General features: G+C 41.5%; 1 protein-coding gene and 1 long non-coding RNA gene across 2 annotated transcripts; both read left to right on the top strand.

The window, feature by feature from the left end:
* Positions 1–3,740: 3,740 nt before the first annotated feature.
* On the top strand, positions 3,741–7,677 carry LOC116929587 (UDP-glucose 4-epimerase). Its single transcript, XM_032936852.2, has 11 exons — positions 3,741–3,874; positions 3,981–4,277; positions 4,431–4,487; positions 4,567–4,710; positions 4,967–5,085; positions 5,183–5,296; positions 5,357–5,536; positions 5,623–5,803; positions 5,933–6,016; positions 6,160–6,363; positions 7,343–7,677. The coding sequence occupies exons 3-11, from the start codon at positions 4,466–4,468 to the stop codon at positions 7,396–7,398; spliced, it is 1,104 nt and encodes a 367-aa protein (XP_032792743.2). The 5' UTR covers positions 3,741–3,874; positions 3,981–4,277; positions 4,431–4,465; the 3' UTR covers positions 7,399–7,677.
* Positions 7,678–10,217: 2,540 nt separating this feature from the next.
* Positions 10,218–10,943, top strand: LOC116929582. The gene is made up of 3 exons (XR_006650966.1): positions 10,218–10,543; positions 10,620–10,775; positions 10,848–10,943. It is a non-coding gene; the product is annotated as an uncharacterized LOC116929582 (long non-coding RNA).
* The last annotated feature ends 944 nt before the right edge of the window (positions 10,944–11,887 follow it).

Genomic DNA, 11,887 nt, shown 5'->3' with positions numbered 1-11,887 from the left:
AGGGGGGGGGGGGAAGAGAGTCCTGCTCCAATCTAACGGGCCGACCCGTCACAAGAAGACGGCCAGACGAGGGAAAGAAGGATGGGTGAGTCCACCCCTGCTGCAGCGACAGCGGGTGATACATTTGCAGTAAGGGCGTCGTCGTCGGCGTCTATTTTGCGTCTTTTCTCTTTTTATTTCGTGTGTGCGTTTCTTTTCCTGGGTTATTTGATTTTATTTTTCAAACTGCAGCAGTTACTACACCCACACAGTACGACGTCTACTCGCCCACGGGCGTATGTTGTTGTTTCTTTTGTACATCAGAAAGAGACAAGAAAAATTTCGTGTTGCATGAAAATGTGTTCCTTTCTCCTCTTTTCTCCGCGTCTTATTCGTCGAGTTTTTGCTTTGCTTTTTTAAACAACTTAAACTTTGAAAGAAAGAAAAAAAGAAAACATCGGCACCATTTCTTTCGATCGGAAACATCCTCCGACAGGTGCAATCCGGTACTGACATCCTTTTTCTACGTGAATAATTTCACTTAAAGAACAACTTTTACCTCGCAAAAATTAAAAAAAACAACGAGAAAATAAGAGAGAAATGATGAGATGCAAAGATCTCATCAATCCATTATTAGGCACTTTGTAGTTGTGATGTTTATTGAAATCTATTATTGGAGACTTGTCATCCGAAAAAAGAAACGTGACGCCGCACGCCGATGGGGTGCGCTACTGTTCAAACGTTTTGATTCGCCAAGCCCAAAAGAAAGGAAAGGGTGTCGCATCACCCAATTTGTTTGTTTTGTTTTGGAATCGGGCTCAATGGAACAGCGTCGCATTTGCCATAGGAAAAGGAATGAATTGAACCAACGAATTTCATTTTCTTCAGTTATTTATTTTTTAAACAATTTCTTTTGTCTCGGAACGAAAAAGAAAACCAGCGGCTTCTAGACATGTCGTGCATGACTGGTCTGATGGTATGCAAATGCTATGCAGACGAGCAAAAATTAAGGCCAACTGTTGATATGGGCGGTGGGTGCATGGTGGACTGGCGGTGCTGCTGGTGATGCGGGTTTCCCTTCCTTCTTCTTCTTTTCCTTTCCCATTTTTTGTTGTTGTTGTTGTTGTTTCTAATGACCCGAGAGACTTTTTTTTTTTTTTTTTTTTTAAGTAAAAATGTGTGATAGATACGTGGGCCCGGACACTCCGGTGTGTAGGTCCGGTCTCATGGCCAGCACACATTGGCCCATTATCGTCATCGTCGCAAGTCGTGCGCTCACTCGTTTTTTCTTTTGTCTTTTTTTTTTGTAGTTTTGTTTATTTATTTTTTCTCTTTTAGCTGAAACGACAATAGAAAGAAAAACATGTGCGGTCAGTTTGTTAGACGTGCATCTTTGCCTCCAGCGCCACCACGACGTTCCACGAACGTGGCCCATCTCTTTCCGTGTGGTTTGATTACGAGCCAAAAAAACAAAACAAAAAAAAGTTCTTATTCAATGTTGTTTTTTTGTCTTTTTTCCGATGATGTTGTTGTCGGTTGTCCAAGTTTTTGTTTGTTTTTATTTCATTCTTTTTTTTTCGTGATTGACTGATACGTTCAAGAAAAAGACAAAAAAATCCAGCGGTTAGCGTGTGCGGTTTTCACATGGAACAACAAGTAATGAGCTCTCTCTAAACTGGCCCACCCCTCACTGATGATCAAATTCAGTGGCTGCAAGCGGAAAAGAAGACGGGGAAAAAAAGGGGGGGGGGATTGTTATCATCAAGTCACAAGGTACCAAAAAAAAAAAAAAAAAAGAGATTGAGAGAGAGCGCAGGACTGGCCCTCACCAGCCGCAATAACAAGGAAAGGCTGAGCCGACATCTGGTCCGTCTTTCTCTCTTTCCATTTTCTCGTCTCGGTGGGTGGCCTGTCTATCCCTTCGTCCACGGACAGGCAAACAGCAAAAGAGAGACGAGTTTTTAAAGGGGGGGAAAAAAAACGAGGAAGGCAAGGGAATAAGTTTAAAAAAAAAAAGGGGGAAGAAAAACAACAAGGTTGTTGTGCTGGCCTGCCCGTCTTGGCTCCTTTCAACCATTTCAACATTTTTTAAAAAAATTCTCTTTGTTGCTGCGCGTATCAAGTTGACACCTCGCATTGGTTCGGTCCGATTTCTTTGCAATCGTTTCAACACAATTTTTTTCTTTCTTCTTGGCTTTGAAATGTGTGGGTTGTTATCTCGTTTTTAAGAAAAACCCGAAACGCGATTCATCATCCATTTTTTATTTGAATTATCGTGGGGGGGCAATTTCCAAGGAAAATTAAAAAACTCTTTTGAATGGTTGTTGTTTAGCACATCTTTCATATCCAGAAGGAAGGACAAATAGGAGTTTACTTGGAGGGACATCTTGTTTTTCTTTTCTTCTTCCTTTAAAAAAAACGAAAATAATATATATTGATGAAACCTAATCCAAACTTCTAACCCCACGGTAACCCATCTCTCTTCTTCTAACAGGCCCTTCAAGTCTACCTACGTGATGGGAGGCAAGTTGTACCTGCTGTATGTTTGCCATTGGCTGCCACAGTTCCGGCACGTACGTTTTCTCACGAAAGGGGAAAGAAAAATCTCTTTTTTTCTTCTTCTTCTTCTTCCCTCCACCCGAAACGGCTACTACACCCACTATACGCGAAAAAAAACAAATGTAAGTTTAAAAAAAGAAGTCACAGCAAATATTTCTTATTCAAAGATAAATATTTTATGTTGTTTTTTTTCTGAAAGTGCGGAAGCATCAGCAAGGGCACGTTCTCCGCAGCGCACGCTTGTCTGCGTTTTTGGGCTGTAAGGGGAAACCGACAGTTTGGCGGTTCTCGTTTGTCGCAATAACCCAATTTTCCATCACAACCAGTGGCCCTGGTGATGGGACGACGCTGTGTGTGTATTTTAGAAAAAACTGGCGGGGGCGTCCCCATTGCCTTCGCTCTTTCAACACACACACACACACAAAATGGGGAAGACGGGAATCGAAATGATTTCCGCTTTTCTTTCGGTCGTGCAGCGACGGGACGACGTCAACGGGGAAGGGGAAGATTTGATGTTGGCCCGGCTTCGTTTCTCTTTTGTTCTTGTCGGGCTCTCGCCTGTCGTGTGTCTTTACGGCCTCCTGGTCAGAAAAAAAAAAACAACAAACAAAAGAGATGGCCCGTAACTTTGTCTGTTTTTTTTTTTTAAAGAGGAGAAGAATAGAAGGCAATGGGGAGAGAACCGGACGAATGGGTGGACGGTTAGGAAAAAAAGAAAGAGAGGAGAGACTTCTCCCCCGACGGGCAAACAAAAATTGCGGCGGTGGCGGATGCGCGTCAGGGCGTTCGTTACATCGGGCGCGCCTCCCTTTCTCCTCTTCACATGACGGGCCCCGGCCCGTGTGTCGTCGGTCGCCATAACACCAACACAGACCACTTGACTGTGTGTTCCTGCGCCATCAACTTGGACCTAACGCCTTCTTTTTCATCCTACACTTTTTTTTTTTCATTTCTTTTCTTATTTCTTAGCAGAGTAAAAAATCATATCAATCAATGTCTTCTGGAGCGCAGTTTTTATTTTCTCTCTCTTTTTCTAGTGGTTTGTTGTATAACATTATCGAAAAGAAATGATTTCCGCTCCCTCTTTTTGATGTGGTGGAGGGGATTTTGTTTCATTGGGGGGACGCCACATTGCCTTGTTAGGATCCTCCATTGCCTCCTTGTTCCGTCATCACCGGAGGCTTTACAGTAGAAAAAATATCAAAAAGAAATAAAGCGGTGGATAGCTAAAATTGGTCGGTCAGAAAGAAAAACAAAATGAAGGACTCGGACGGTGCCCGCTGTCGTACCGCCCAACACTTAACATACAAAGAAAGAGAGACACAAAAATAAAAAGGTGAACAAAAAAAAAAACAACGGTCAACATAAATTTAAATAATAAAATAAATAACTAGGTGTGTTTATTTTTTGTGTGTTGTCGGTTGGGTTGATTGGGTGCGCAGGAGAAATAAAAAGAAAACGCGGAAATTCTGTCGATGGATGCGCATCTTTGGCTTTCGCGCTGGCAGTGGCATCTAGCGGCTGAAATTGAAAGCTTTTCTCGGATCGTTAAATTTGGATCGGTAGTGGGCGAATAGCCAAGAAAGAGATCCTGCGCGGCACAAGGAATCCCTTTCAACTCGTTGCAGTTCACGTCTACTACAACTACTACTAGACGACGTACACACCGGCGTGCCTGATCAGTCAGTTGCCTGCACGTCGCATTCCTACTACTCCACTATCGACAACAAAGTTGCACGGCAAGTTAATTTTACAATCGCATGTACGATAAAAACCAATACGGACGCGAGCTACTCTCTCACTACTATTTATAGCCTCACTTCACCGCCAATTCAACAATGTGATGTTGGGATCGAGAATTTATTTATTTTCTTTGTTTTGTTCATGTCTAGAATTTTATCTTTACATACGGACTGGGAAAAAAAAAATGGCCGCATCATCGACTCAAGGTTTGTTCGATTTAAATGATAAATTAATTTCGTTTTATTTTTAACTAACATAAATTATTGTTGCTTTGAAAAAAATCAGAAAACGTGGGTGAAGACAACGTTGCATCGGTCGTTGTCTTGGTAACGGGCGGATGCGGATACGTCGGGACGCACACGGTGGTCCGTCTCCTCGAGCAAAACGTCCAAGTCGTCGTGGTCGACAATGTGGCCTGGACAACCGAGGGTACACAATAATTCGCTACATTAACGAAATCCATCAGTTGAATTATTCGTGTGTGAAAACAAGTTTATCTTCACTTTGCGGAGTCGATTTGGTCGATTCGAACGCATTGCCTTCGAATTTCTGCGGTCCTGTTACAAGCCGGACGCATCGAATTTTGAGACTTCCGAGACTCGATCATAATTGATGACATACGATGATTTTTCTTTTCCCGAATGTTAAGCTGAAATATGCACATATTTATTCTATTGTTTGGCAGGAACTGAAGACAGCAAACCAAAGAGTTTACAAAGAGTTGAAGAGTTGACTGGCAAGGCAGTTGCTTTTCACAATATTGACATTAGCAACGGCGATGCTCTTGAAAAGATTTTCGATTCGGTGAGCTTTTCTTTAAACAAACTTTCACGGACAATCGTTTTTTTTTTTTTTAATTCTTTTTTTTCATTTTCTTGGAACGATTCGTATCGTCATTAAGTATCGATTTGACTGCGTCATTCATTTGGCTGCGCTGAAATCGGTTGGCGATTCCTGCCGTTTGCCGCTCGACTATTATCGCAATAATGTGGCCGGTACGGTCACTCTCCTAGAGGTACATTTTAAAGATTTTCAATTCATGTTTCATAATTTAATTGACGGCAATCTGTTTAAGGTGATGAAAGGCCACCAAGTTAAGAAATTAGTTTTCTCCTCTTCGGCAACGGTTTACGGTGAGCCGCAGTATCTGCCCATCAATGAAGAACACGTGACAGGCCAGAAAGTTACCAACCCTTACGGCCGCACTAAATATTTTATCGAAGAAATATTACGTGACCTCTGCACATCCGATCCGGTAACGAATTCTATCATCGGCTTGTCTTAAAATTGGTTATTCATTTTTTTTTTTTTTTTTTAAATAAATTTGAATGACTGTGAAAGGAATGGAGTGCCATTTGTTTGCGATATTTCAACCCTGTAGGTGCACATCCATCCGGAAGGATCGGTGAGGATCCTGCAGGAGTACCTTGTAATCTGATGCCTTACGTGGCTCAAGTGGCCGTGGGTCGACGTCCCAAACTGGCCGTTTACGGCAACGACTATCCGACGCCAGATGGCACTGGTATCTTATTATTTACAATCTTCACCCCGCCCATTTTTGCTCCTTTATTGATTCGCATTTCACTGGGGGGGTAAAGGAAAGAAGAAAAAAAAAAAATTTTCATCCATAATAAAACCAAGAATGTTCTAGGAATCCGAGATTATATTCACATCATGGATTTGGCGGAAGGACACTGGGCAGCCACGAAGAAAATCCTTCAAAACGGAAGTAAAGGTTAGAACAGGTTTATGTCCGTTTATAGCCGTTGTCATAAATGACATAAGAATATTGACCACGCCCTTGGGCAGTAAATGTCAACTATATGTCAATGACGGAACAAATAATTGATGGGGATAACTTCGATCCCATTTCACAAGGTTCATGGCTGGCCTACAATCTTGGCCTGGGTCGCGGCTATTCCGTCCTGGACGTGGTGAAATGTTTCGAATCGGTCAGTGGCCGTTCGATCGCCGTCGATTTCGTCTGCCGCAGGGATGGTGATGTCGCCTCGAGCTACTCGGATTGTAGCCTGGCCTCTAGCCAGCTGGACTGGAAGGCTAGCCGCACTCTGACCGACATGTGTGAGTAGTGTCTAATGTTTTAGGACACTGAAAATTCCGCATTGTGTATGTTTTTTCGTATGCCTGTCTGTCTGCCCTGAAACTGCCACATTCGCCAAAAAGGGGGGGAGGGAAATCAATAACTTGAAAAAAAAGGAAAACCATCGATCAAGCAGGTCCAGCCTCTCGTCCTCCTTAATGGATGGGAGTGTGACAATACCCCCGTGTACAAAAGACGTAGGAACAGGTATACCTTCAGTGCGTATAGATCAAGTTATTATGCTGGTCGCAATCAATTGTAGACCTCCCCGATATTTAATCATTTCCGGTGATTGAATATAGTTTTTTTGTTGTTGTTTATTGCCCCCGTTAGCCATTTGGAGCATTTGATTTTGTTTTGGTCGATTTTGAACGAGCAAATAGGAAAAAAATATCTTAATAGTGAAAATGCTTTCCACATGAGAGAGAGAAGTAGGGTTCCACGCAGCACGACTTCAAAGTCCGCCTTTATTACATTCCAGTCGCTAAATCGTAACTCGTTATTTATTTGATGCGGAAACCTTTGAAATTCCGTCTGGCTCGTGGAGCCTTTACAATGTCCTGACTGCTGGGATTTTCAACTGTCCGCTCTTGTTTGCCTATTTTGGCGAGTAAATTTACGCACCGTAGGCTATTAATATCTAACGTTCAAAACGTAGAAGCGCAGAGAGAGAGAGGGAGAACATGAAATTTATGTCTGAATTTGAATCGCATCAGTTAACACGATTATTCGGTACTGCTGTTGGCGTTACATGGACAGGACTGTTGGCTCGTCCATTCCTGTTTGCATGTTTCTGTGTGTGGGGCGCGAAGGGCAGGAGAATATTCCGGTCAATCCTGCGGAACAGACGTCAAACTTTTCAACTGCATTGAAGATAAAAAAGAAATCCTTTTCACTATTGGACAACAGATTGGATGGACTGTTAAACATTGTTCTGTTTATCTGTGTGTTTAAAAATAGGTACGGACATGTGGCGCTGGCAGTCCATCAATCCCAATGGATACCAATCCAATTAACAAAGATGGAGGACCAATCAGCCCATTGAATCCCTCTGCTCAAAAGAAGAAAAAAGAAAAGTTTTTTTCTTTTCTTTCCCTTTTTTTTGTTAAAAAAAACTCTTTTTTAAAATGACATTTACAGTTTCAAGACATTTCGTATAGAAATGTTCGATCTAAAGAATGAAAATGTCTGTTATTTTAATACGATTACCCAGCTCGTATTATGATGTTTTTAGAGAAAACACGTTAGTAATGATAACTATAATAATACACAAACAATTACACGTTGCCAAACAATCATGTTAATATAATGTGTGTCTTCGCTTCTTCTTGAATACCGCCCACAAAGAAAAAGAATTTTTCTTTTTTTTTTCTTTTCATTATTTTGTTTTTGTTTGTTTTGTTTTTTTTTATTAAGGAATTGTCCGTTGGTTCTTGGTCGATAGCTCGATACCCTATTTATTCCGGCAGAAGTACCATTATTACTTCCGTGATTCTGTCGGACGTACATTGGTCGACTGAAGCCGTTGTGGTTGACACTATAAAGCAAGTAAGAAAAAACGAGGACAAGAAAGAAAAAAAAAGAAAACCCTATCGTCTGCCATGTAATTCAATCAATGCGGTTCTTTCTATTTATTTATTGGCTTTTGATTTTATTTTGTTTGATAGAATCGACGTGTCCCATCCTTCACTTTGGGGGGCGGTCAGCAATCTAAAGATTGTGCTTCCGCACGCCGACGAAACACGAGTGCATAGGAAGGAAGAAGAAAATCACAAAGAGCCGCAAAAATCGACTTCCTCCTCGTTCCATAATAAGTCAAGAAACAAAAGAGGCAAATCAGTTTGTCATGACTCGCTTGATGGGACCTGATTGGCCGATTTTTCTGGCATCGATTCAACTCATCCGGCGAACTCAGACGATCGTCTTTTTTTTTTCTTTTCCACTCATCCATGTATGCAGCAGAGGAAAATCTAAGCTGCCACTACATAAAATGATGAATCCATCGTCTTTGCACCGGAATTATTTTTTTTTGTTTCCCTCGTCCACGGTACGACAGGATTCATACATCATTCAATTATTGATACCGTGACGTTCTTTTTTATGTTTTTTATTATTCAGCTGATATCATCTTTTAGGTGAATTTCCCTACTTTGAAGATTATGCAAGTAGATGAGCTGCACCAGCTGTTTTCCCCCCCAACAAACTGCAAATGGCAGTACACCCTGGATCGATATATTTTCATACACAAGTGAGCATCTTCTAGTTTACTCTCCTTTTGTGGGCAAAAGTGTTACCGTTGCACGCTATATCCAGTAAATAGAAACATCGTTGATGATAAGGGGAACACTTTTGCGAGTGCATCTTCCATCCATATATCGTTCCGCACTGCCTCCGCACTTGATAGGATATAATAGAGAGCAATAGCTGTGTACTCTCAACTCTCTATCCAGCAGAGAGATAGCTAACAAATAATAATAGGATGATGTGAGTTGTATACACAGCAGTCGATCTTTTTTGATTAATATCTAATTGGATTCTGTGCCGCGCAAGTTTTTATGGCACTCGATGAAAGAATGCAAACAAAAGTCGTTAACGAACGCGTTGTTGCCAATAATACCAGCTGATCTACGTGGCTATTTACTTCCCATTCTTGCCGTTAATTATCATTCGGTTCATCTGTTATAGATTCAGTTCATTTATTCTACTCGTCTCAGCTTTTTTTCTGAAATTTTCATCCGCTGTGTGGGAAGGGAAGAAAAGCGCATCACACATGCCCCGTATCGATTTCCTGTAACGCTGTGTGCAACCTTGAAGTAGTAATAACAGAACATTACGACGGTTGCATCAATCAAAATCGGATCAAGAGTTTCGAGTGAAACAAAACATTTTTTTATTATTCTTTTTTTAATATTTATTATTTGGGAGATTTGCCCTACATAAACGACTTATTCAACAGCGTATTTCACTTATCCGTCGTGTGTAGGGTCCGTTGTTCGTGTGCGTGTCTTGCTTTTTGTTCTTCAAAAATTATTTGTATCTTTTTTGAACGATGAAGATCGATGTCGTCATCGATCGTCGGAAATAGAAGCAGGGCACGCGTTTCTATAATGAAGCTAAAAATAAGAGAAAAGTGACGTCTCAGGGCTGATTTGATGTGGCTTCCGCTCCACTACGTCATCATGGTCGTCATCAAAACACGGACGTTTTAATTGTAGATCGACACAGAAACAAAGCAAAAATTGTTTTTGTTTTTTATTTTTAAATTTGTGTGGGGGTTTATGTTCGTGTTTACATTAATTCGAGTAAATTTTAATTAGTTATTCATCGCAAAGAACAGAAAGGCTTTTCATCGTGGTACGTTTACAAGATGGTCTTGTAAGTAAAACGGTCCGGAAAGGCTTTCTAAACATCGTTTTTCTCTGCCATATATTTTTTTTCTTCTTCTTCACTTGTTTGAAGAAAAAGGGAGACAAGCAAAAATATGAGCAAGAGGAAAACGAAGAGACGTCGTCTGAGAAATTGGGATGTTGAATCTTTATAATAAATAAAGATGAAAGGGCTTTATTGGGGGGGGTTAAATACATGAGCCTCACACACAACGTTCCATGCATGTACAAGACATCTTTCTATATGAAGTAGGCAAACGGAGGGTTTAACTTTTTCTTTTTTGCGTCGTTGTATTGTCACGGTGAAAGGGGGGGGAAGAGCGTGTGAGGGATCATCCCGTCACCATCATCGCAAATCAGACTGCAAACAGAAAGTGCAGGGCTCGTTTACTCACGTTCTTTTTCTCTTTTTTTCCCCTACCCGCAGCTTTGAAAAGAGGAGCTTCTTTTGATGTCCATGGCGTGCACGGAAAACATCAGCTCTCGCAATTCCTCGCGAGAATCCAATTGGATGCTGGATCGGTGACGAATACGAAAAGACAATAAGGTTCCCACTTCACCGCCCTCTTCCGTAAATAACGGCCGACAATAAACACGGCGAGAACGTTTGTTGCACCTGCTTGTGATTTTTCTGCGATGAAAACTACACCGCCACCCCACCTCCTTTACGGATAAGAGACAGGTGCGGAGTCTTACGTTCATCAGAGTGGAAAACAAACGGAAATAAAAACACGCGCATCATTCGAGCCGGATGACGTGGATTCCCTGTTTAATGGTAAAGTGGATGTATCAGCCGGACACAGATGAGAAAGGTCTAAACATTTTTTTATTTTTGCTAACATTTTTCGCAGGGCGTCGCTTTTCTCGTTGCGATTGAAGCGAATTTTGTTTGGCAGCGACGGGAAATAAACACCAGAGACACGCCGCTTAAATTCTGTTGTGCTGACGTGAGTGGTACACGTTACAATTGTCGGCTTCCATTTCAAATGATATCATCATCATTGGAGGTTAGCGTGTTGAAGAGCTTCAATTCATTCAAACTAATTTAATTTGGTTTTTTTGTTTTTTTTTTTTTGTAGATTACCGATCCTTTAAAGTTGAAGCCGAGTTTAACAGACGAACAGCTGACAGCAGCCCCATTTCTCGACGAGTCATTAACTACCAACAGTCAACCGTGAGTTTCTTTTTCTAGTCTTTTCCACCCTTTTCTAATCCCCCCTCTCCGTCGGTTGAATGGTTTTGGGGTGTTGTTCACCCCCTCGGGCAAGTTTTTCAAATGAGTTACATCTTAAACCTCGAAAATAACAACGCCGATCAACTGTGTCGTGTACGATTGACGTACTTGAAATAGGGCGTGGTCATGCAGTCTTACGCAATAACCAATCGCTTTAGATATTGCGCGTTGCAAGTCCTTTTCCCACTATCGAAATACTCAAAAGTCGAGTCTTTGAAAAAACACACACGAAATGTGTTTACGTACGGGAAAGATGGCGACAAAAGAATAAGTTTATTCAGACCTTATCAAACAATGGAGCAGAATCCAAAAGGTTATGTGTATACGTGGATATCGAACTAAAAAAAAAAGGTAAACAGAAAAAGAATTTTTTCTTTGGGGAGGGGGTTGGTTGGTGTTTCCACCGCATCGCCGTGCCCAGTTCACCCGGCGCAATCGATCGGTTTCTTTAGCCAACCCCGTCTCGAAGATAGACTAACAAAAAAATAAGAATAAGACACGCCCAAACTATAACGCCGTTTTTCTATGGATGGGCATTATTTGCTGCAACAACAACAAACGTTTTCTCGTGTATCGGGAATTCCCACGGTTTCTGATTGTTCGTCTGCCTTTTTGTAGTTTCCAAAAGCGGAGAATTCTTTGGAGCTTCTTCTCTGCCATCAATTTCTAAAAATAGTCAGTTTTTATTTTTCTCTTCGTGAAAATAGCCAAATAAATAAACAAGTTGATGACAGGACCTATTTTCGTCCGTGCGTGAAACATCTGCACGCCGTGATTTGCTGCCCAATCGATTGACAAGCTGATTGACATTCGGACGTGACGGCCATCATTGATTTTTGTTGTTGTTGGGAAAGCACGACGTCATCAAGTCACATCGGTAACGTC

Source organism: Daphnia magna, linkage group LG8 (genome assembly GCF_020631705.1).
Source record: "Daphnia magna isolate NIES linkage group LG8, ASM2063170v1.1, whole genome shotgun sequence".
Classification (NCBI taxonomy): domain Eukaryota; kingdom Metazoa; phylum Arthropoda; class Branchiopoda; order Diplostraca; family Daphniidae; genus Daphnia; species Daphnia magna.
This window is presented reverse-complemented; position numbering and strand designations above follow the sequence as displayed.